Consider the following 25,135-nt stretch of genomic DNA (forward strand, 5'->3'; position numbering starts at 1 on the left):
CTAAGGCAGTATGACCACTAAAAGACATTCCCTTTAGCTCAACTTGTTTACATTTTTTGAAACAATTGTGATTTTTCTATTGCCTATTGCTCATAAGTAACTAACCAATCAGATTAATAATCTATTATAAAGCCAGTTAAAACTAGGGAATTAGTAAGTTGCCTTATGTTGGCTCCCATGATGGCCATGCCATAGAGTAAAGGAACATCCTGGAACCGTGCTGGCATGTCTCCAGCAGCAGCCTCCTGAGTAACAAAATGCTGGTGCCAGCAGATTACAGAGATGAGGAAGAAGACCATACTGTTTTTCACATATTTGAGAAATGGATTTCTAGATTAATAAGCCCTAAATTTCTCACAGATCATTCAGGGCTTGTTTTTTTTACATTCCTATATAAGTTCTATCCTCCTCCCCCCCCCCCCCCATTTTCAAAAAAACACTATTTGAGTCTCCTAACTTTTTAAATGATGTGATGTATAAAATAATGGTATTAGTTACTTAGGACTGATGAGATATAGTATCATAACATTGGCTTTCTAGTTGCAGCATTCTTCTAAAAATGCCAGAGAAGCCAGGGTAGCTTCCTGGGAATGTAAATATGTGCATTGAACTGTGAACAAAGTGTTTCAAATGTTGGCTTTAGAATTTGAAATGTTCGTGTCCGGGTTGTTGTAGGACCTACGGGCACTTGCTTTGCTTCTGTCGGTACACACTCCCAAACAGTTAAACCCAGCTCTAATTCCAACTCTGCAAGAGCTTTTAAGCAAATGCAGGACTTGTCTGCAGCAGAGAAACTCACTCCAAGAGCAAGAAGCCAAAGAAAGAAAAACTAAAGGTTAGTTTTATAGACCAGAATTAACTTTAGGGTGGGAGGAGGGAATACACTTGGTGTAACTGACCATACAATAGCTCTGTTCACATGGGCCTCCTCAATGTGAATGCTGTAAAGGAAATTTCCATAAACACCCCTCCCTCAGTGTGATCTTAATGGCTCCTTTCACAGAAGTTCGTTTTGATGTCTTCACAGATGATGAAGGGGCGACGCCTGTTAAAAGAAGGCGTGTCAGCAGTGATGAGGAGCACACTGCAGACAGCATCAGCGACATAAAAACAGACACCAGGGAGGTCCTGACCCCAACCAGCACTTCAGACAATGAGACGAGAGACTCCTCAATTATTGATCCAGGAACTGAGCAAGATCTTCCTTCCCCTGAAAATAGTTCTGTTAAAGAATACCGAATGGAAGTTCCCTCTTCATTTTCAGAAGACATGTCAAATATCAGGTCACAGCACACAGAAGAACAGTCCAACAGTGGTAGGTTTGAAGAGTGTAAAGAGTTGAAAGACCTCCACTGTCCCAAGGATTCCAACTTAGCTGAGGACGAATCAGAGTTCCCTTCTACTTCTATCTCTGCCGTTCTGTCTGACTTAGCCGACTTGAGAAGCTGTGATGGTCAACCTCTGCCCTCCCAGGACCCTGAGGCTGCTCTGTCACTCAGTTGTGGCCATTCCAGAGGACTCTTGAGTCACATGCAGCAACACGACATTTTAGATACCCTGTGCAGAACCATTGAGTCAACAATTCACGTGGTCATAAGGATATCTGGCAAAGGAAACCAAGCTGCTTCTTGACATTGGATGTAGCATGTCTACTTTTAAGGTCCCCTGCTCCCCAATGCTGTTTGTATAAGTTTTGCTTATTTCTGTTTTTGTGCTTCAGTTTGTCCAGTGCTCTCTGCTTGAATGGCAAGATAGATTTATAGGCTTAATTCTTGGTCAGGCAGAACTCCAGATGAAAAAAAATTTGCATCTTCAGTATACTTTCTAAAGGGCAATCAGATAATGGATATGTTTTATGTAATTAAGAGTTCACTGTAGTGGCTTTCATTTAATATGGCTGTCTGGGAGGAACAGGGTTCCCTGGCCCTGTACAATGTAATTTAAACTTACAGCATTTTTACTGTGTATAATATGGTGTCTTCTGTGCCAGTTTTGTACCTTATAATAGAGGCAGATTGCCTCCGATCGCTGTGGTTCTTATTATCAAAATTAAGTTTACTTGTATACGGAACAACCACAAGAAATTTGATTCTGTAAAGAATCCTCTTTAGCTGTGGCCTGGCAGTATATAAATGGTGCTTTATTTAACAGAATACCTGTGGAGGAAATAAAGCACACTTGATGTAAAAATAATTGTTTTATTTTTATTGACATGACTGATTGCTATTCTGTGCACTTAATTAAACTGATTGTGATTACTTTTAATTTGTTTACATACGTTGCTTCAGTCTTCTCAGGTGAAAGTAATGAGAAAACTGTGAATGGGGGAAGCACTTACCGGTTGTATTCTATTTCGTCGTGTTAGTGGCAGTCCAAAAGTAACTCATTCCCATAGACTTTTCAGTCTTTCCACCCTGTAATGCTTACTGCTGCAGGGAGAAGTGTGACAATACAACCAACTCCTCTCACTTCAACATGCTTCTGAGTGCAACATGCCACTGTTTCACTAACCTAAGAGCTACCTACCTTAGAAACCCTGAAGTAAATAAAGGAATGACATCAACATGCCACTTACTCTTGTCTTCCTGAACTAAAACTACAGCAGAAAGTAAGCTTGCTACAAGGACAAACTTTAGGCTAGGAAACTACATCTGTACTCAGGAATTCAAGGTATTCCCAGAGGAGCATCTATGGGAGGTAAGGTTAAGTACTTAATTTCAGGTTGCTTGCTATTTCTTACTTGTAGTCAAGATTCAAGCAATGCTTTAAATTCTGTAAAAGTTCATGGATCTCATCCAATATAAATTAAGATTTCTGTTTTCCTTTTTTAAAAGAAATGATAGGGAACAAGTAACTTTCTGCTTAAAAAAAGTAATGCTCTTGTAAAATCTTCTAATTCAACCACTTAGAGTGGTCAGCTGCAGTAAACCTTTTATTTCTTCAAAATGCTGCTTCTGCCAACAGAATTTCATGTTCTCTTCTTTACAGACAGGAACTCCTTTACAGTCCAACTGTAATTCCGTTTGCCCTGGAGTAGGCACAAAATTCAGTACAACTGTGGCATAGTGTTCTGGAAGAAAAATAGGAACCATTATGAAGAGGAAAACACATGAGTACAGCTTGAGTGTTCGGACTCTTACAACAAAGAAATGGTACTAATAACATACCTTCTGGCCAGTTCCTACATCTCCATTTCATGACAATCTTTTCATTTGCTAACTGAAAACAAAGAGGAAGTTCTACTGAAAACATCTTTTTAAATTTTCTACAGTACTATACAGAAAAACAGCGAAGCCTTTCATTAAAACCCTTATGTACTAAAAGTTATCAGTGAACAACATACAATCCCACCTTCAGTTTATATGCCAAAACCATTAAGAATTCATTGTCCCTAGTGCCAAAATCTGTAACAGCAGTTAACGTCGGGACAAGTGTAACACAGGGAACGGAGCAGAGCTGCTAACACTTGACACTGCAGACCCTGTGAGTCAGGCGGCAGAAAGCTGAATGTTCTACACCAAGAGCTGGGAGAATTATACTTGTTTCTTCTAAAATCATAAGCATTTGCACAAATATTGTGAAATTAAGGCTTCAACTTTCTCATTATATATAACATTTTTTATTTGCTTTACAACCAACTATATAAAGTTCTCAAGTTTCTGTGAGCTCAATTAAAAGCCCAAAACAAGTAAAAGAATGTTAACAGAAATGAGTCGGTCCCCAGCTTACTTTTCTTTTAACCAGAGATTTCTTACCAGGTCTATATATTCACCGGTGACATTCCCATCAAACATCTGGAATTTCCCTCCCTTTTCAGCTTCTAATATGGCAGGAGATTTAGAAAATTTCTGCACCAACTAACCAAGAAAAACATAGACATTAGTTCAGTATAGAATAATTACTATGGTTTGGGGGGGGGGGGTGGTGTTAATCCTCACATGAGGATATTTTTCCCATTGATTTTTTTTTTTTTTAGAATGGAAGGAAGGCAGACAAAATTTTTAAGTCCTGAATATGTAGCTTGCAATTATTTACAGTTTTCCTCGCAGAGGGAGAAAACTAAGTAAATTTATGTATTCCCTAATTACTGATATATTCCCCCCCAAATATTTCTGAAGCTACCCTAAAGACTTGTATCCCCACATTCTGGATCAGTGATGGCGAACCTTTTGAGCTTGGCGTGTTAGCATTTTGAACAACCCTAACTTAACTCTGGTGCCGTGTCACATACAGAAATTTTTTTATATTTGCAACCATAGTAAAACAAAGATTTATATTTTTGATATTTATTTTATATATTTAAATGCCATTTAACAAAGAAAAAGCAACCAAAAAAATGAGTTCGCGTGTCACCTCTGACACGTGTCATAGGTTCGCCATCATTGTTCTAGATCCCTTCAATCAGGAAAACATGAACATAAGGGAAACCAAAATCCAGCTCCATATCTTTCTGGGACATTTTCTCCCAGTGCCAGCACTTAAGATCCTAGCTTGAGAAGTGACTCACCTCTTTCACAGTGAAGATGCTATACAGCCGCTCTACACCTGTGTCGAACAGCTCCGTCATGTGCAGCGCCACAGTGGGGATCCTGACACCCAGTGGCACCTGAATCTCAAGAGGTTTAAAAGGATAATTAGCATGCCAAGTTATAAAGTTGCTTAGATTTTAAAATTTAGTCTTTCTGCCTTAATAGAACACCAAAATAGCCGAAATTTCACACTACCCATTCCAGAAACAGAGAGAGCATGAAAAGGCTTTTTAGCACCACCAGTCCTGGCCTTTACTTTGGAAACAGCTCATTATTCCTTTGAGCTCTTTAGCTCTGTTCTTCTGGGCTATGGTTTAACACCCCAAGTCCTACTTGGACATATAAATGTGGCTTAAAGGGTATGAAGATAAGCAGATCAAAGACAATAGCACATAAGGACAAAGTGTCAATTTACACCACAAGATTCCAAGAACAGGATTTAAAACCTCCCAATCTAAAAGTTTGGAGAGAAGGTTGGTCCATTGAAGCTCAAAGTCACCTGGTTTTGAAATCTGTTGCTACCAAAGAACAGTGCCTTTAGAATAATCTTGAATGAAATTCAATATCCCACAAAAAGGTGTTTATACATTCCCTTCCATCAAAGATGAGACTCTCATCACCACCACCCCCCCAAAAAAAACAACAACACAAAAACACACAACAGCATGGAGTCAAGGATGGACTCACTATGCTCTATAGTCCATCATCAAAAGGCTGCTGAGAGCTTTGAAGAATTCTCACTAAGCACTTCCTTCCCCCTTCCCTACACGTTAACCACTAGAGATCATACCTGTAAGGTGTTCTCACTCAGTTTCCTTTTAACAGTCAATTCCTGAGTTGCGGTTGCTCTGGTTGGTAAAATCATTCCCACTGTAAATTCTACAAAGGAAACATAGGAAATGGTTTTAATAAGGAACTTTTTTCCTTTTCAGCATCAATTGGCAGAAAACCCAAAAAAACTGTAAAAAAAGAGTCCTAAATCATTTTGAGAATTTCAAGAACATTACAAATCCTATATAATAAAAGCATAGTATGCAAATTGTCCCTTTGGCCAGGGGAAGGGAGGCAGCCACTATAGACCCTACCAGTGCATGAATTTCGTGCACTGGGCCTCTAGTTTTTATATATAAAACTAACATGAGTTCATAGCAACAAATGCCTTTTATTTTTTCAAATGCCTCACTTTTATTCAATTCTTGATAAAACAGCAAAAATTTTCAAATGCTCTTTTCCAAAAACATTTTTTTTTAAAAAATATGTATTTTATTGATTTCAGAGAGGAAAGGAGAGAGAGAGAGAGAAACATCAATGATGAGAGTTTCATTGACTGGCTGCCTCCTGCACACCCCATACTGGGGATCAAGCCAACAATCCGGGCATGTGCCCTGACCAGGAATCGAACCATGTCCTCCTGGTTCATAGGTCAACACTGAGCCAGGCCAGCTGGCCCAAAAACCTCATTTTTAAACAACTAATTACTAATAGCTTTATGGCCTTCATCTACTGTCAAAACTGGACACTTTCACATTGCTTCACCACCACCTCACGATATTCAGGCCTGTGGGCCAGTGGCAACCTCAAACCTATCTATGCCAACACCCAGACACAGCAGAACCCAAGGAAGCTATGCAGACAGGCCCCTGTTGGCCACCTTGCCTGGCACGTAACTTATCTAATGTAGGGAAGAAAGCAATAAATAACCTCACTTCCACATAGTATAGGTAGGGATTACCTAGGTAAATTTCAACTACACCTGTACTACCTGCAGTCAGTCATTCAACAAAGATTTATTAAGCACCTACTATGTGCCAAGCATTGTGCTAGATGTTGGAGATACAGCAATGAACAAGACAGACCCCTTCCATGCCCCCATGGAGCTCATGGTCTGTCAGGGAAGACACCAATTAAAAAACTAATTATACAAATAACTCATTAAATGATTATCATTCATTCCAGAAAGCTTAACAGTCCTATAGACAAAATGGTTCACGTGGTGTACAAGACTGACAACCACTAATTACGGTCTTACTTATGACCAGCTCTCAACATCCAGCCTACAATGTATCCTGCAGCATAGGGTTGTTTCTGGAGCCTTAGATGTCAGCCTGACCTGCAAATCCAGAGCAGAGTGTAGAGCATACGCAGGAAAGGGGCCCCGGGTCCACAAGGGGTGCCTTCTTTACCCGTCTTAAGTGCCTTCAGGTAATCTCCAAGGGCCTCCCTGACCTTGGCGGTGCCTGCAGTTTTCATAAGATCCTTCAGTACATCCCCATCTCCTTTCTTTTTACTCACATTCACCTATAAATCAGAAAAATACAAACCTAAGAAAAATCTGGTCTGATGTATTCTTACAACATTGGGACAAATGGATGAGAGGAACTGTGACTGTGAGGGAAGGGGAAGAAGTGACTATTAAGAGATGTGACAGGCAGGATTCTCCCTATAGTTGAGAAAATGGAAGGGTTTTTAAATCAAGTCTCCCTTGACTAAGCTGGCCAAATCTGGAATGAACTTTTAGAATGTGAGCCCCTTAATTTGCGCACAATTTCATATGTATATGTATTATATTGATGCAGTCCATGGCTTTTACTAGGATCTAGAAATGCGCTGTCCAAGCATGCTCACGACCACCCGCATGTGGCTCCTCAGCACTCGAAAGGTGGCTGGTCTGACTTGAGATGTGCTGTAAGTGTAAAGTAATACACACCAGACTTGGAAGACTTAGTACAAAAAAAGAGAGTGTAAAATAATCTCTAATAATTTTGATATTAATTACACGTCTAAATGATGTTTTTTACATATTGGGTTAAATAACATTAATATTCATTTTACCCATTTCTTTTTACTTTTTTAAATATGGCTACTAGAAAATCTTAAATTCCATATGTGGCTTGCATTATATTTCTTTTTTTTTTTTTTTTGCCCGACGGCGCGACTTCGCCCGGGGCGCACTGGGGACAGTCCGCCCCGCCCCTCCGCACGCCCCGTCGCCGGGGGGTATATTTCTATTGAACAGCACTCGTCTATAACCCCAAAGCCAATCTATATATATATAAAAAACCAGCGACCGAAACGGCCCATAACGACTGGTTGCTATGACGCCCACTGTGGCCAGCAAACCAGCCTGATCAGGGGGTGGGGCTGGCCAGCCAACCTCGCAGCTCCTCCTCCCTGCTGGCCTGCCCCTGATCGGACTCCCACCCCGATCAAGAGCGGGGCGGCCGGCCAAACACCCCATCTCTTCCCCCGCCACCCCCGATCAGCCAGCCCCACCACGATAGGCCTGCAGCCCCTCCCCCTCCCCCTGGCCAGCCTGCCCCTGATCACACCCCCCACCCCAATAGACGGGGGGAGGGGGGGGGCGCTGGGTGGCCAACCTCCTGCAGCCCCTCCCCCCAGCTGGCCCCACCCCTGATCGCCCCCACACCCCAATAGGGGGCGGGTCAGCTTGCCAACCTCCTGCCGTCTCCTCCTCTTAACAGGCCTGGCCCCAATCCACCCCAATTGGGCCCGGGCCAGCCAGACCCCACCCGTGCACAAATTCATGCACTGGGCCTCTAGTGTAATTAAGAAAAACAACTTCCCACATAACATGACCTTGAGCTACACATTTCTGGCAGGGAGTAGAGCTGGGAAGGGGAGAGGAAAAGTAGAAGGGAAGGAGGGAGGGAGGGAGGGAGGGAAGGGAAGGGACAGAAAGGAGCAGGGGGAAGGCAGAAGGGGGGGTGAGACAGGGAGAAGGAAACATCAAAATGCTGCTCTGAGATGCTTCTGGTATTCTCAGAATGAAGAGCCCTGTTGGTTAGAACTCATTTAGTGTCCCTATGATTCAGCAGAGCTGGGTCTGTCCCAGGTCCCATCTAAAGAGTTTTTCTATAACGCTACCAAGGACTGAATCTAAATGACCAGTTTACTATGCTGATGAAAAATTTTTCAGCTGATGGATCTGAACATCGTAAAGTGAAACCAGCCCCTGAGTATAGCAACCTCATGTCTGAAGATTTGTCAGAGGCAGCCCCCTTTTCTGGCATTTTATAACTTTTCATAAAGGCAAGTCATAGACCAGAGATGGCAAACCTTTTGAGCTCGACGTGTCAGCATTTTGAACAACCCTAACAACTCTGGTGCCGTGTCACATATAGAAATTTTTTTATATTTGCAACCATAGCAAAACAAAGACTTATATTTTTGATATTTATTTTATATATTTAAATGCCATTTAACAAAGAAAAATCAACCAAAAAAATGAGTTTGCGTGTCACCTCTGACACGCATGTCATAGGTTCGCCGTCACTGTCATAGACTGTTGCCCAGGATGTTTTAGTTTTTATATCTTTGAAAGCCTTCGCACTGAATAGTTTCACAAACCAAAAAAGACATTTTGTCAAACTGTTTGGTTTGGAAAATACCGCTGCTGTACAAATGGTCTCTCCCCAGAACCAGCGTCCAGCTGACAGGAGGCACCGGCTGAAAACCAGGGTTAGGATTTACCACAGGCTCATCCCCCAGAGAACAGAGAGCCAGTCAAAAGCAATACATACTAGTTAGTTTACGAAAAACATACGCTATAACCCAGGGAGATCACAGCTAACAGCTGGGGATTTTCACTATTAAAGGGAACAGCGGAGATGCAGGGGAGGAGAAACAACCCCTCCACCAAACCCCACGCTCCCTGACACCTGACAGTCCGCAGACAGATGAGACCACGGGCTGCAGGCCCAGGCCCCACACTGGTCCGGGGGGCAGTCTAGGGCTGCCTCCATTTACTCTCCTACACCACTCTGCTCCGCTCCACACCCCAGGCTGCCTGAGCAAGCAAGCCCTCCAGAACTGACCAGAACTGCAGGAATCGCTGTCTGATGAATAGTTTTTCAAACCTTCTCCATCTATAGCAGGAGCTGGATATTACAAACAAGGAAACAGATACTGTACCTCCGTGTCGTCTACTTCATTTTCTTCAGAAAGGTTGGGTATTTCAATCAATCCCTTGTGCTTTGCACCAGATTCTTTAATTATACCTAAAATGAGCAAAACATGTTCTTCAATTACAAAGTAACAATAGGTTTATGCAAAACTTCCCTGCATAACCGAAGAGCCGGCCCTCCTCACAGGAGCCGCCACAGCTAGTGACCAGGAGGCTTCAGGCTTTCCCACCACACAGGTACCAACACTGGCCCTGTTTTCCTGGCCCACGAACAGGGAAGCAACCAGGACCCGGCCAATGAACGTGCACACAGAATCAGGGCCAGGTGGAAGCGTGGGGTTGGAGTAAGTGGTTTTGTAACCAGTGTTTCTTCTTCATCCCCCCATATTCTCTACCACATCAAAGCCGGATAAAGGGCCACCCTGATGAGTCACAGAAGAGATGGAAGAACAGGAAGGGACGACGAGTTCTGATCATGGACAGAGTGGGAGGGGGAGAGGGTGTGGCTTGGGAAGTTCTATGTGGACTCCATGCAGCTGGATCTTCTTCAACACCAGAGTGATTTCAGGGACCACATCAAGGTGGCAACACACTGGTACATTATCCCCAAGTTCAGTGCCCTCACAAAATGACCAACGAGCAGCTACCTAGACAGGACACACTGTGAAAATCCCAGAACCCACAGGTGAGGCTGGAACCCCCTCCTGGACCCGGGGCAGAGAGGACGGCACTAGAGGCCGAGGAGTAGTAACACTGACCGAATGACCCGCCCTCAGGCCAGCACAGCCCCAGGGAGAGGTTCCCACTGTGGTTTCTCCAGAGGGAGAACAGCACGAGGTGCACACCCAGGGTCTTCCAGAATTGTGGGGTGCTGCCTGGAGACTGCCTGGGCCTTCCCACAGGGAATCAGAGGAGTAGGGGCAGGGCTTTCAGCAACCAGCACTCAAATCTTTTTTTCCACTTACATTCAATGTTATTTTTGCATTAGTTTCAGGTGTACAGCAGGGTGGTTGGACAATCATGTGCTGTGCAGCACTAAGATCTTGGTGGACCACACTCCTGCCTGCAGCAGCACATAAGTAGACGTCCCAGTCAGGGACAGCCCACCGGGGGCCCGATTTAGATCCCCAGGCAATGGCCGAAGCCAGCTGTGGAGATAGCAACACCCAGGCAGGAGACACATCTGCAGCCCTGCTCAACTGCTAAGCAGAGCCTCCAGTCCCAACCATCCAGGAAGCCTGACCGGGAACCGGGATGGGCCCACCTGCAGCCCCACTCAGGCAGGGAGCCTAACCAGCACCTGTCCAACTGCTGAGCACAGCCTCGGGCCCTGCACAGCGAGGGAGCCTCAACAGTGACCTAAGCAGCCACAGAGCCGGCCTACAGCCCTGCCCAAATGCAACACAGAGGTTGAGGCCTCATCCAGACAGTGACCCCGCCCAACTGCAGAGCACAGTCTTAGCCCCACCCAACGGCTGGAGGCTCCTCCTGGCTGAGAGCCCAGCCAGAGACTTTGCTCAACAGTGGAGCATAGCCTGCGGCCTACGGGCCTACCTGGCACAAAGGCAAGCCTGCACACCTGTCTGAGTGCCCACCTGGTCACAGAGCACAGCCTGAGCCCAGGTCCAACCCCAAAGCCCTGCCTGCACAGAATCCACCAGTGGCGCCATCTGATCAAGAGGCATAGTCGGAGACCCCACCCACCCAGGAGCAATTGTGGAGCTAGCCCACAGGCCTCCCTAATCATAGGGTCCAACCAGTGACAGTGCCCTGCTAGGGACCCGCCTGACTAGAGGTAACTGCAGAGCCCAGCTACTGGCCCTGCTTCAATGTGGAGCCCAGCCATCAGCAATCAACTCCTCAAAGCACACGTAGAGGCCCCTCCCAACTAGAGACCCTGACAACAAACTCCAAGAGACCATGGATACCACTGGCTGACCCATCCAGTTCCCAAGCTAAGCTGAAAGATGGTCTTTTCTTGCTGACACAAACCTGTAAAGTCTGTAAGAGGAGACCACTTATATGTACAGATACCAATGCAAGGTAAGGCTCATAAAGAAATAAGAAAATGTGACAACACCTAAGGCAACTAATAAAGCTCCAATAATTGCCACAAAAGAAAGAGATCTGCCTGGCCGGTGTTGCTCAGTGGATGAACATCGGCCCATGAACCAGGAAGTCAAGGTTTGATTCCCAGTCAGGGCATGTGCCCAGGTTGTGGGCTCGATCCCCATGGGGGGGCGGGGGGGTAGACAGCCAATCAATGTTTCTCTCATTGATGTTTCTGTCTATCCCACTCCCTCTTTCTAAAATCAATTTTTAAAAAAAATAAATGGAGATCTATAAACTGTGACCAGGAATTCAGAATAAACCTCCTAAAGCTTAGTCAACTACAAGGGCACACAGACAACTAAGCCAAGCTAGGAAAACAATGCATGGACAAAATGAGAAGTTGAACAAGAAAATAGAAACCATCAAAAATAAATTTAAAAAACAAATCCTTGCCGAAACCGGTTTGGCTCAGTGGATAGAGCGTCGGCCTGCGGACTGAAGGGTCCCAGGTTCGATTCCGGTCAAGGGCATGTACCTGGGTTGCGGGCACATCCCCAGTGGGAGATGTGCAGGAGGCAGCTGATCGATGTTTCTCTCTCATTGATGTTTCTGACTCTCTATCTCTCTCCCTTTCTCTCTGTAAAAAATCAATAAAATATATTTTAAAAAAAAATAAAAAATAAATAAAAAATAAAAAACAAATCCTAGAGCTGTAGAGTATAATTACTGCACTCAAAAATTAAATAGCTTCAATAGCTAACTCGAGCAAGCAGAAGAATTAGTGAGCTAGAAGACAAGTCATTGGAAATTATCCAGCCCTAGAAAGAGGAAAAGAGAAAACTAAAGAGTGAAGCCCCCCAGGACTTACGGGATACCATTAAAAGAAACAAACACACACAATGAGAATCCCGGAAGAAGAGACAGAAAAGGGGACAGAAAGTCGATTTAAAACAATAATGGTCAAAAACGTCCCAAGCCTGGTAAGAGAAGTGGACACCCAGATTCATGAGGTGCAAAGGACCCGAATCGGCTGACCCTAAAAAGGGCAGCACCAGGACACACACACAATTAAACTGTCAAAAGTCAAAGACAGAATTGTGAAAGCAGCAAGAGAACAGTGACATCACATACAAGGGCAATTAAACAGAAATCTGACAGGCCAGGAGTCAGACTATATATTCAAAATATTGAAAGAAAAGACTATCAGGGCTTCTGGTCAAGATGGCCGCACAGGTAAACGGTTCTCTTATTCTCCCACAACCACATCAAAATGCCAACTAACCTACAGAAGAGCCATCACTCAGAACCACCTGACATCTAGTGAACAGCGGTCTCACAACTAAGGACAGGACGACGCCAGGTGGGAGGGACAGAGACTCGGGACAGGCTGGGCCCACACCGACATGTGGTGGATAAAAGTCAGGAAGGGTTTCTTGGCTGCGGAGAGTCCCCATTAGAAATGGGGAGTCCCAGCCCGTGGCAGGCTCCCAGCCCAGGGTCCCAGCACCAGGGAGAGCAGTCCCATAACTCGCAGCTGTAAAACCAGCAGAGCGCGCTGAATGAGTGCGGGCGCGAAGTCCAGGCGCTTCGCTTACAGAGCCGCATCCAGACTGACTCGGACTCACTCACTCTGAACTCCAGCGCTGGGGCAGCAGCTCAAAAGGCACCGGTGACATACGGGGAGGAAATGAATTGCTTGGTATCAGGGTAAGAGCTGGAGGGGCAGTTTTCTCCCAGACGGAGAGCTGGCTGAGGCCACTGCTCCTTTTCCAAGCCCTCCCCCCACAGAGCCAGCAGGCGGGTGCCATATCCATCAACCTGGCTACACTGTCCACCTCTCCCTGGTGATTCCAAGACCCTCCCCACTCAAAACAAAATAAATGAACAAGCAGAACAGAAACACTCATGGATACAGAGAATATTTTGACTGTTGCCAAATGGGAGAGGGCTAGAGATATGGATGAGAAAGGTGAAGAGATTAAAAAATACAAATTAACAGTTACAGTGACAGTGATGTAAAGGCAATACAGTCAATAATATTATAGTGACTATGTATGGTGTCAGACAGAGATGAATTTATCAGGATTTATCACTTAGCAAGTTACATAATGTATAATCACTGGGTTGTACACCTAACACTAATATAATATTGTATGTCAACTGTAATTGAAAAATAAAAAATTATTTAAAGTCCTAGAAAACCCCCCAAAACAGGAAAGACTGTTAAGCAGGAATATTATAGAAGCAACATCAATAACCTAAAATGTGAGAGAGAAAAAGTATAAATTTCTGTATGCTATTAAAGTTAAGTTGTTACCAGTGTAAATAGGATAGTTTATGTAAGTCTCAAAGTAATCACAAAGCAATACCTGTAGTTGATACACAAAAGATTATGAAGAGGAGTCAAAGCATGCCCACAAATAGGCATCCAATCACCAAGGAAGATGACAGGAGAGGAAGGAAGGAACACGGGAGCTACACAACACTCAGAAAAACAACAAAATGGCAATAGTAAGTCCTTATCTATCAGTAATTATTTTAAACATAAATGGATTAAATTCTCCAATCAAAAGACATATAATGGCTGAATGGGTTAAAAAGTACCAAGATCTAGCAATATGCTGCCTGTACAAGACTCACTTTACCTTTAAGGACACACATGAACTAAGAGTGAAGGGATGGAAAAAGATATTTCAAGCAAACGGTGACCAAAAAAAACCAAACAAACATGAGTACCTATATTTATATTAGATAAAATAGACTTTAAACTAAAAATGCTCAAAAGAAACAAAGAAGGTCACTGTATAATGCTAAAGGGGTAAATTCATTAAAAAGATATAACAATAATAAATACTAATGACCCAACATCGAAACAACTAAATATATAAAGCAAGTACTAAGAGAACAAAAAGGAGAAATAAGTAGCAATACAATAATATAGTTGGGGAACTTTACTACCCAATTCTCAGCAGAGGATGGATCATCCAGACAGAAAATCAATAAGGAAATAGGAAATTTAAACAACACTGTGGACTAAATGGATCCAACAGACATATAAAGTACATTCCATCAAACAGTAACAGAATACACATTCTTACCAAGCACCTGTAGATCGTTTTCTGAGATAAATCATATGTCAGGGCACAGAACAAGGCTCAATAGATTAAAAAAGATAGCGATTATAATAAGTATCTTTTCCAACCACAATGGTATAAAACTAGAATTCAATAACAGGGGGGAAAGCTGGATGATTCACAAATACATAAAAATTAAACAAGCCGGGCTGGCATGGCTCAGTGGTTGAGCGTTGACCTATGAACCAGGAGATCACAGTTCGATTCCGGTCAGGGCAGATGCCAGGTTACTGGCTCAATCCCCAGTGGGGGGCATTCAGAAGGCAGCCAATTAATGATTTTCATCATCGATGTTTCTCTCTCTCCCTCTGAAATCAATAAAAATATATATTTTTTAAAAAGAAGTTAAACAAAACACTCCTGAATAACCAATGCCTTAAAGAAATCAAAAGAATATTTAAAAAATATCTCAAGACAAATGGAAATGGAAACATAATACACCAAAACTTAGGGGATGTAGCAAAAGCAATTCTAAGAGGAAATAAAAAAAAAAGAGAAGATCTCAAATAAAGAACCTAACTTTACACCTCAAGAAACCAGAAAAAGTAGAACAAACAAGCTCATATTTAGCAGAAAAAAAGGAAATAAAAACCAATATACACAGATTCAATGCAATCCCTATCAAAATTCCAATGGCATTTTTCCTAGCAACAGAACAATCCTAAAATGTGTATGGAATCACAAGACACCAAATAGTCAAACCAATCTTGAGGAAGAACAAAGCTGGAGACATCACACTTCCTGATGTTAAACTATATTACAAAGCTATAGTAATCAAAACAGTATGATATTGACATAAAAACAAAGACAAAAGTCAATGGAATATAATAGAGAATCCAGAAATAAAACCATGTACATTTGGTCAAATATTCTATAACAGTGGTCAGCAAACCGCAGCTCGCGAGCCACATGCGGCTCTTTGGCCCCTTGAGTGTGGCTCTTCCACAAAATACTACGTGCAGGCGCGCACATACAGTGCGATTGAAACTTCATGGCCCATGCGCAGAAGTCGGTTTTCGGAAAGGAGATAGACGAAACAAGTATACAAAACGAGTGTGGATGGGAAAGTTGGAAGGGGCCGACCTCGCAAATGTACCTCAATCAGATGGAGGACGTTTTTAGCAAAGGCCAGCTTAGGAGTACCCTAATTAAGTTCATAACAATGTACCTACCTATATAGTTTAAGTTTAAAAAATTTGGCTCTCAAAAGAAATTTCAATCGTTGTACTGTTGATATTTGGCACTGTTGACTAATGAGTTTGCCAACCACTGTTCTATAACGAAGGAGCCAAGACTAATCAGTGGACAAAGAAGAGAGTCTTTAAAAATGTTGCTGGGAAAACTGAGCAGCACAAAAAAGAAAAGAAGAGAAAAAGAATGATCAGGACACTGAAAAAGAGACAGAGGAAGACATAAAAAGATGGAAGAACATACCATGTTCATGGATTGGTAGAATCATCATCATTAAAATGTCCATACTGCCCAAAGCAATCTACAGATTCAAATACCAACGGCATATTTCACAGACCTAGAATGAACTTTCCAAAAATTCATCTGGAATAAAAAAAGACCCAGAATAGCTGCAGCAATCCTGAGAAAGAAGAACAAAGTAGGAGGGATCTCAATACCAGACATCAAGCTGTATTACAAAGCCACTGTTCTCAAAACTGCCTGGTACTGGCACAAGAACAGACATATAGATCAATGGAATAGAATAGAGAACCCAGAAATCGACCCAAACCACTATGCTCAATTAATATTTGATAAAGGAGGCAAGAACATACAATGGAGTCAAGACAGTCTCTTCAATGAATGGTATTGGGAAAATTGGACAGATACATGCAAAAAAATGAAACTAGACTACCAACTTATACCATACACAAAAATAAACTCAAATGGATAAAGGACTTAAACATAAGACGGGAAACCATAAAAATATTAAGAGGAATCCACAGGCAGCAAAATCTCAGACATATGCTGAAGCACTATCTTCACCGATACAGCTCCTAGGGCAGGGGTGGGCAACCTTTTTGTGAGTGCATGCCAAAACCAACAAAATATCTGACTCAAAATTCTTCTGCGTGCCAACCCTAATTTTTTGAGAACATGTTATGCCTACTTGATCTCTCTTAAGCTGTACGTTTGTGAAGAACCTTGAAGAAATAAAATTCATTCGAGTGACAAAAACACAGTATATGATGATGAAAAATACATTTATTTTTTAATGATACACGTACACTGATAGTCCGACAGAAAAATTTATGACTCCGTTTGATATTATCAGTGGAACTTTTGCTGCTGCATCACTGATGACAGAGATTTTACATCAGGTTTATATTTCGTGACCTTCAGAGATATGCACGAGCTACTACTTTCATCCGTCAGGCTACTCCTATTATGAGACTTAACAAAATTCATCACTGAGAACAAAGATTCACAAGCGTATGTGGATGAAACCAAAACACTGGTCGGATCTAGGAAGGCAGGGAGAGTTAAGGCAGAGGCATAGAAATTGCTCTTCCCCTCTCTCGTCAATCCATGTCTATGGTCTTTAAGATAACTTGTTATGTAAAATTATTTATTTATCTAAGATGCACCTACACTGAATTTATCTGAAAAATAAAGAAGTTGATATTAAGAAAAAAACTGTAAATGGAAGATTATAAGAGAGGGTTTCGTGTGCCAGCAAAAGTTACTGGTGTGCCATGTTTGGCACGCATGCCAGGGGTTGCCCACCCCTGTCCTAGGGCCATGGACACTAAAGAGAAAATAAATAAATGGGACTACATCAAAATAAAAAGCTTCTGCACAGCAAAAGAAACCATCAACAAAACAGTAAGAAAGCCCACTGGATGGGAGAACATATTTGCCAATGTTATCACCGATAAGGGTTTAATCTCCAACATTTACAGGGAACTCATAAAGAACCCAATCAAAAAAGGGCAACAGATCTAAATAGATACTTTTCGAAAGAGGACATTCAGAAGGCCAAGAGACATATGAAAACATGCTCAAAGTCACTAATCATCCAAGAGATGCAAATCAAAACAACAATGCAGTATCATCTCACACCTGTCAGACTGGCTATCATCAACAAATCAACAAACAACAAGTGCTGGCGAGGATGCAGAGAAAAAGGAACCCTAGTGCCGTGGTCAGCAAACTGCGGCTCGCGAGCCACATGTGGCACTTTGGCCCCTTGAGTGTGGCTCTTCCACAAAATACCACATGTGGGCATGCACGTACAGTGTGATTGAAACTTCGTGGCCCATGAGCAGAAGTCAGTATTTTGTGGAAGAGCCGGTATTTTGTGGAAGAGCCACACGCAAGGGGCCAAAGAGCCGCATGTGGCTCGCGAGCCACGGTTTTGCTGAGCCGCAGTTTGCAGTTTGCCGTCCACTGCCTAGTGCACTGCTGGTGGGAATGCAGACTGGTGCAGCCACTGTGGAGAATAGTATGGAGTTTCTCAAAAAGTTAAACATGGAACTCCCATCTGACCCAGTGATCCCACTTCTAGGAATCTATCCCAAGAAACTAGAAACACCAATCAGAAAGGATATATAGCCGAAACCAGTTTGGCTCAGTGGATAGAGCGTCGGCCTGTGGACTGAAGGGTCCCGGGTTTGATTCGGGTCAAGGGCATGTACCAGGGTTGCGGGCACATCCCCAGTGGGGAGTGTGCAGGAGGCAGCTGATCGATGTGTCTCTCTCATCGATGTTTCTAACTCTCTATCTCTCTCCCTTCCTCTCTGTAAAAAATCAATAAAATATATTAAAAAAAAAAAAAAGAAAGGATATATGCACCCTTATGTTCATAGCAGCACAATTCACCATAGCTAAGATTTGGAAACAGCCTAAGTGCCCATCAGCAGATGAGTGGATTAGAAAACTGTGGTACATTTACACAATGGGATACTACGCTGCTATAAAAGAAGGAATTCTCACCATTTGCAACAGCATGGATCAGAGGTCCTCAAACTTTTTAAACAGGGGGCCAGTTCACTGTCCCTCAGACATTCCACACATGCGGACTGCGGGCCCAGGAAGCTGCCAAGCAGGACAGGCAGCAGCGCCAAAAACACCCAGCGGGCCAGATAAATGCTTTTGGCGGGCCGCAGTTTGAGGGCCCCTGGGATGGACCTGGAGAGCATTATGCTAAGTGAAATAAGCCAGTCAGAGAAAGATTAATATCACATGATCTCACTCATTTGTGGAATATAATGAACAACATAAACTGATGAACAAAAACAGATCCAGAGACAGAGAAGCATCGATCAGACCGTCAAACCTCAGAGGCAAAGTAGGGGAGGGTAGGGGTAAGGGGGAGGGATCAACCAAAGGACTTGTATGCATGCATATAAGCCTAACCAATGGACACAGACACCAGGGGGGTGAGGGCATGAGTGGGCTGGGGGGAATAAGGGGATAAGGACACATATGTAATACCTTAATCAATAAAGAAAAAAATAAAGATATGCAATTTTAAAAAAGGAAGAAAAAGGATGAAACTGGATCCCTATCTTCCACCATACACAAAAATTAACTCAAAATGAATTAAAGATGTAAACATAAGACCTGAACCCATAAAACTCCTAGAAGAAAGCACAAGCGGGAAGTTCTCTGACATGGGTCTTGGCAATTATTTTGACATCTGACACCAAAAGCAAAGGCAACAAAGCAAACTAAACAAGTGGGGCTACATCAAATAAAAAGCTTCTGCACAGAGAAAGAAACCATCAATAAAATGACAACCTACAGAATGAGAGAAAGTATTTGCAAGCCTCATCTGATAAGGAGCTAGTGTCCAGACTATATAAGAAACCCATACAAATTAATAGCAAAAAAAAAAAAAAAAAAAAAAATCCCATTTAAAAACAGGCAAAGGACATAAATATTTATGCAAAGAACATACTCAAATGATGGCCAACAGGTACATGAAAGGCGTTTAACATCACTAATCCACCGGGAAAGCATATCAAAACCCTAATGAGCACCACCTCTACTATCAAGAGGGGAGCAAGCGTTGACAAGGAGGTAGATTGCAGCGGGACGAGGCGGTGCAGGAGACGGCCCTGCTGCAGTCCCTCCAGCAGCAGCACCAAAGGAGTAACTGACAGCAAACCCGACCCGAAGGTTCGCAGGCGGCAGTGGGACCACTTCTGATGCTGGCTGACATCGCCCTGGGCTCTGGGCAGCTTGGAGGGAACAAGGTGGCCACTAGGGCAGAGGCCCAAGACCAGCTGACTGGGTGGCTCTCCAACCCAAACTCTCAAGGGGCTGACTCCTGGGCTGAGGCCCAGCCTTGAACACAGCACAATCTTCTTGAACCGGATTCCCCCTCCCTCCTCCTCTTCCTTTTCTCCTTTGTCTTCACATCTGTGGTTATTTTAACAAGTCTTCACTGAGCAAAGACTGCCTATCCGGCCAGGAGCTAGGCACCACAGGAGAAATTTATTCATTCAACAAACACACACCGTTCCAGACAGGGATCTGGGCCTGAAACAGAACCAATCAATTCCTGACCAGAAGACCCAAAAAGTGAAAACAACCCACAAAATGTGCCGTATCTGTACAAAGAACATAAAAAAAAAAGAATGAAAAATGCTACATACAACATAAATGAACCTTGAAAACATTATAAGTGGAAAACAATCACACAAAAACACACACACTGTATGCTCCATTCAGATGACATGTCCAGAACAGGCAAATCCACAGACAGAAAACAGACCAGTGGTTGTGGAAGGCTGGGGGAGTGGTTGCTAATGGATACAGGGTTTTGGGGAAAGTGACGAAATTTTTCTAAAATTCACTGTAGTGATGGCTATACAACTCTGAACGTATTGAAAACCACTGAACTCTATACAAGTGGGCAAATTATATAGTATGTGAATTATACCTCAATAAAGCTGGTAGTTTTTTAAAATCTCCACCCTGATGAATTGGGAGAAGAGGAGGAACCAGAACAAACAAAATATTTAAGTAACCACATATAACAAAATATCAGCAGTCTGGAGGAAAAGAGAGCAGGGAGGCAGGACAAGGATGGCTTCTGAAATGTTTACAGATGCAGACAGGTGGCCTCACTCGGGGATGAAGACCTGAAGGGGCCAGAGGAGCCAGCAGGCAGCTACCAGGGGGAAGCGTGTTCCGGGCAGCAGCTCCGGGGAATGCTAGGCCCGTGGTCGGCAAACTGCGGCTTGAGAGCCAAATGCGGCTGTTTGGCCCCTTGAGTGTGGCTCTTCCTAAGCCTTAGGAGCATCCTAACTAAGTGAATAACAATGTACCTACCTATATAGTTTAAGTTTAAAAAATTTGGCTCAAAAGAAATTTCAATCGTTGTACTGTTGATATTTGGCTCTGTTGACTAATGAGTTTGCCGACCACTGTGCTAGGCTCACAGTGCCTGGCAGGCAAGAGTCCAGCTGAAAGCGATAAACTCTAAGTGTCACTGAGAACGGGAAGCCCCCAGCGCAGTGGCTCTCAACCTTGGCTGCACATTGGAATCACCTGGGAATCTTTTTAAAATCCTGATTCCTGGGCCTCATCCTCCGGAATTGTTTCTTTGTTACTAATGTTGTGGCCCCACCCCATACATAACAAAGAAACAGAATTTCCGGAGGATGAGGCCCAGAAATCAGGATTTTAAAAAGATTCCCAGGTGATTCCAATGTGCAGCCAAGGTTGAAAACCACTGCCCCAGCATGACGCACAAGGAGCTCCAGGTGTGGTGAGGTTGTGTCTGCAGCTACCAACACCAATTCGGGGTCCAGTCTGTGCAGGGCCCACAGCAGCTCTAAAAACATGTGTTGGATGATGAAGGATGCATCAACGAGTCTGCCCCGTGTCTGCCTCCAGCCCTCCTGGACCCCGAGGCCCCGTACCTTTCCAGCCCAGTCTGATGTTCCACTCGTAGAAGAAAATCAGCTTCCCTTTGCGGCTGCTGCAGGAAGCCTCGCCTTCCACCTGCTTCAGGTCACTGATCTGGCAGCGCCCAGCCTCATTCTCCACCACGATACCCACCAGGGACTCTCGGAGCTTCCCCTTGGACCAGCTGGTGGCGTCCCGCTCTGTCCTGCCGGGGAACAGAAGGGCCGAGCCGTGAGTGGAAGGCCCAGGTGTGTCACCTGCCCAGCCCAGATCAGCCTGACTCCTCTCCGGCCTTAAAAGAGCTGCCGCCCTCAAACTTACAGCCTCCTCAAGCCAACCTTCTACCAGATAGCCTTTACTCCTCCTGCTCAGTTTCTTAAGTAGCATTAGCCACTATATAAAGTAGGATTTTGTCTTGAAACCACCAGCTTATTTGGGGGAAAAGAGGGTCTAGCAATCTGACCAGTTGGAAATGGATGGGCAAAGCCTGGACCATATGAAAAGGTAGCAATAATTGAAATAATTCTAATCACAGCAAGAAAAAGTATCAAGTGTGTCCACACCTATTATTTTACGCAATCATCCCAAATGATGTTCCCATTTTGGGGAGCGGAAATGAGCCCAGAGAAGTCCATGATGTGTCCATGGTGACAGGGCTAGGAAAGGGGAGGGCAGCTCCTCCAAGCCCCAGGCCAGGGCACCCCAGTAACCCATCCCGTCACAGCCCAGGGCTCCCCAGTAACCCATCCCCTCACAGGCCAGGGCACCCCCAGTAACCCATCCCGTCACAGCCCAGGGCACCCCAGTAACCCACCCCTCACAGCCCAGGGCACCCCTGTAACCCATCCCCTCACAGCCCAGGGCACCCCCAGGGCTCCCCTCTCCCGGGACCTGCCTCAGCATCACCTGATGGCCCTGAGGTCCCACAGGCCTGGGGGTGGGGGGTGGGGAGGTTCGGGGGGTCAGGGAAGCGATGGTGGGGGAGGGAGGGAGGCAGAGAAGAGCCAGTGTCCAGATGAGGCCCAAAAAGGAGGGTAACTTGTCCAAACTCCTCCAGGGCAGGGCTCCCCCAGGCCCATCAGGTGGAAGCCGCGTTAGGTCCAATTCCTGTTCTTTCCGATTCGCACAAACCACAGCACAGACCCCGCTCCCCGCACACGCTTTCAAGCTTCATTTCACTTCCAACACTAAGATGATGAGGTGTGTGCGGCGGGGACGCTTCATTAGGGGACAGACTGTCCAAGTTGGAGAGTGAGTCCAAGGCCATTCTCGGGGCCCAAACCAACTTTCCAAAGGGCTCCAGTCCCGGGGGCAGCGCCCACGCGAGGCCAGGACCCAGCTCGGAGGGCGCCCCGGGCCGGGGCCGCGGAGGGGGAAGGGAGGGGGGGGCGTCCTGCACCTGCGCCAGCCCCGCCCCCGGAGGGACCCCGCGGCCCGAGGGGCCCCGAAACCCGCCACCCTCCACCCCGGCCCCTGGGCACCGGCGCCCAGAACAGAGGGGCCCCGCCGGCCCGCGGGAGGCGGCCCGGAAGCCGCCGCGGCCCCGCCCGCCGCACCAGTGCCAGTTGTTCACGTTGGTGCCGTCCTCCCGCTCCTCCACGATCCAGCGCGGGTCGCCCTGGCCCCACTTGGCCATGTCTGCGCGGCGCGCCCTCGGCGGGGACCGGCGGGGGCTGCGGGCCGGGGGCTGCGGCGCCGGCGCTTCCGGCCCAGAAAGTGCGGGAGCCCCGCCCCTGCGCCGCCCCGCCCACCGCCCCGCGCTGCGCGCCCGGCGCTCGGAGCTCGGAGCTCGGCCGGCCCGGCGGGCGGGGGCCTGGGGCGGCGGGCCCGGCGGGCTCGGGGGAGCGGGAGGCCCCGAGAGGTCCGCCCGAGAGTCGGGAGCGGGGGAGGGCGGGAGAAGGGGAACGTGGGGTCCGGGAAGTGCGGTGTGAGGAAGCGCAGGTGGGGCGGGGAGATGTGCCGAGACCGGGCTCCTTGGGGCGGCCCGCGGGCCGGGGCCTGGCGGGGGCTCCTCGGCGCCTCCCCTCGGGCGGGCGAGGGCGGCGATGGTCGGTTTCGGTGCCGGGAGCGGGCGGCCGAGGCCGTGCTGGGCCGCAGACCGAGAGCGGCTGTCGGCGGTGGCCGCGCCATCGATCGGCCCCAGCGAGGACCCACCGGAGCACGAATCGCGCCGTTGGCTCCACGACCGGCTGCCCAGCCCGGAGCGCGCCCGCGTCCATTCTGTCTGCAAGTCGCTGCGGTGGGCGCACCGGGTCCTGCCCGCGGCCTCGCCCACCTGCGCCCGGAGCGCGAGCCCCCGGGTTCCCAGCCACTCAGGACGGTTTGCACGTTTCGCATGTCATCCTCCCTGATGGCCGGCGCGTGTTCCAGCTTGCCGCAGTTTTACAGTAATTAGGTGAATATTGGTTCCTTAAGGAATCGTCACCTTCTAGCAAAAACTTTGTACCCGCTGTGTGTGAGGTGCTGCTAACGGCCTGTGGAGGTTTAGTGTGGGAAGCGGGTATGACAGCTGGGCGGGCGGGAGCCTGACTGCTCCACCCCCGGTGGGGCCCTTCCCTTTGCCGGGCCTGTGCGCATCGGTGAGAGAAACTAGCTGGTGGAGAACATTTTTTCTCCTTTACTTACCTGGAGCTACCGCGTTCCAGTTTCCAAAACACAACAGTTATATAAACAAACTGCTTTCAAAGTGTTTTAGCCCCAAAACAAAATGACATTTTGATTTCATCTTTTACACTTTGCCTCACCAGAGGCATGGACAGCTAAACACACGTATCACATGGAGAAGAATTGCAATGGCAATGCCCGTGGCACGGTTTTCTTGTGCATTAGCTGTGCAGCTTTTATCTAACTCGTAAAGAATATTAATGGTAGAGCATGACACAGTAAGATGTAGGTACGGATAATTAGAACCTGGGGGTGGGGGGGGGGAATAAAACAACAGAAAACCTACAAAGGCAGAAGCTATAATCACTAAAATTTTATGCGGACAAAAATTTTGGGGGGCAATATTTATATAAAAAGAACTATCCCAATGGAAACAATTATATTAAAATGTAAATGGAAAAGGCATTGTGTAGTAATTGGTCAAGAATTAAGCCGAAACCGGTTTGGCTCAGTGGATAGAGCGTCGGCCTGCGGACTGAAAAGCTCCCAGGTTCGATTCCGGTCAAGGGCATGTACCTGGGTTGCGGGCATATCCCCAGTAGGAGATGTGCAGGAGGCAGCTGATCGACGTTTCTCTCTCATCGATGTTTCTAACTATCTCTCTCCCTTCCTCTCTGTAAAAAATCAATAAAATATATTAAAAAAAAAAAAGAATTAAATTGGCCTGCCCGGTGAGAGTGGCTCAGTGGGTTGATCATTGCCCTATGCACCCAAAGGTTGCCAGTTGATTCCCAGTCTGGGCACATACGGAAGGCAACTGATGTTCCTCACATCAATGTTTCTTTCTCTCTCCCTTCCTCTCTCTAAGCATGTCCTTGGGTGAGGATTTTTTAAAAATACTAATAATAAACTCAAAAATTTATTTCTCTCTCACTAGTGGTTCAAGACCAATATGGAAGCCTGATGTGTTGGGCTCCCAAACTATATATACCATTTCTGAGATGCTGCCCTCATCTGCTTTA

At 45.6% G+C, this 25,135-nt stretch overlaps 2 protein-coding genes across 6 annotated transcripts in view; one reads left to right on the plus strand and one right to left on the minus strand.

Annotated features, from left to right (window-relative positions):
- USP34 (ubiquitin specific peptidase 34) overlaps positions 1-2,265 on the plus strand; it is a 242,035-nt gene extending 239,770 nt beyond the window's left edge. For 2 of the 3 annotated variants that reach the window (XM_036334433.1, XM_036334434.1), the window contains 2 exons: positions 676-835; positions 1,028-2,265. In XM_036334433.1, the coding sequence (XP_036190326.1) occupies positions 676-835; positions 1,028-1,632 (765 nt within the window). In that variant the 3' untranslated portion in view covers positions 1,633-2,265. The remainder of the gene's footprint in view (positions 1-675; positions 836-1,027) is intronic. The other variant, XM_036334432.1, reaches the window with a different exon arrangement.
- LOC118668966 (activator of 90 kDa heat shock protein ATPase homolog 2) lies at positions 826-23,243 on the minus strand. Of its 3 annotated transcripts, none has more exons than XM_036334436.1 (9): positions 23,066-23,243; positions 21,524-21,714; positions 9,462-9,547; positions 6,713-6,827; positions 5,320-5,408; positions 4,508-4,606; positions 3,756-3,857; positions 3,168-3,219; positions 826-3,070 (listed from the first exon to the last, which is right to left on the minus strand). In XM_036334436.1, the coding sequence occupies exons 1-9, from the start codon at positions 23,143-23,145 to the stop codon at positions 2,898-2,900; spliced, it is 987 nt and encodes a 328-aa protein (XP_036190329.1). In that variant the 5' UTR covers positions 23,146-23,243; the 3' UTR covers positions 826-2,897. The 3 variants fall into 3 exon arrangements, with proteins under 3 accessions (XP_036190329.1, XP_036190328.1, XP_036190331.1); XM_036334435.1 differs by having other exon boundaries at positions 4,508-4,612; XM_036334438.1 differs by lacking the exon at positions 3,168-3,219 and having other exon boundaries at positions 2,900-3,070; positions 4,508-4,612.
- Positions 23,244-25,135: the final 1,892 nt, after the last annotated feature.

Source organism: Myotis myotis, unplaced genomic scaffold (assembly GCF_014108235.1).
Source record: "Myotis myotis isolate mMyoMyo1 unplaced genomic scaffold, mMyoMyo1.p scaffold_m19_p_14, whole genome shotgun sequence".
Lineage (NCBI taxonomy): Eukaryota > Metazoa > Chordata > Mammalia > Chiroptera > Vespertilionidae > Myotis > Myotis myotis.

Excerpts from the sequence above, each read along its gene's own strand:
- LOC118668966 (XM_036334435.1), bottom strand. The coding sequence starts at position 23,145 with ATGGCCAAGTGGGGCCAGGGCGACCCGCGCTGGATCGTGGAGGAGCGG. Across the intron at positions 21,715-23,065 it reads AACGTGAACAACTGGCACTG|GACAGAGCGGGACGCCACCA; the intron begins GTGCGGCGGGCG and ends GTTCCCCGGCAG. Across the intron at positions 5,409-6,712 it reads CCTGAAGGCACTTAAGACGG|AATTTACAGTGGGAATGATT; the intron begins GTAAAGAAGGCA and ends TTTCCTTTGTAG.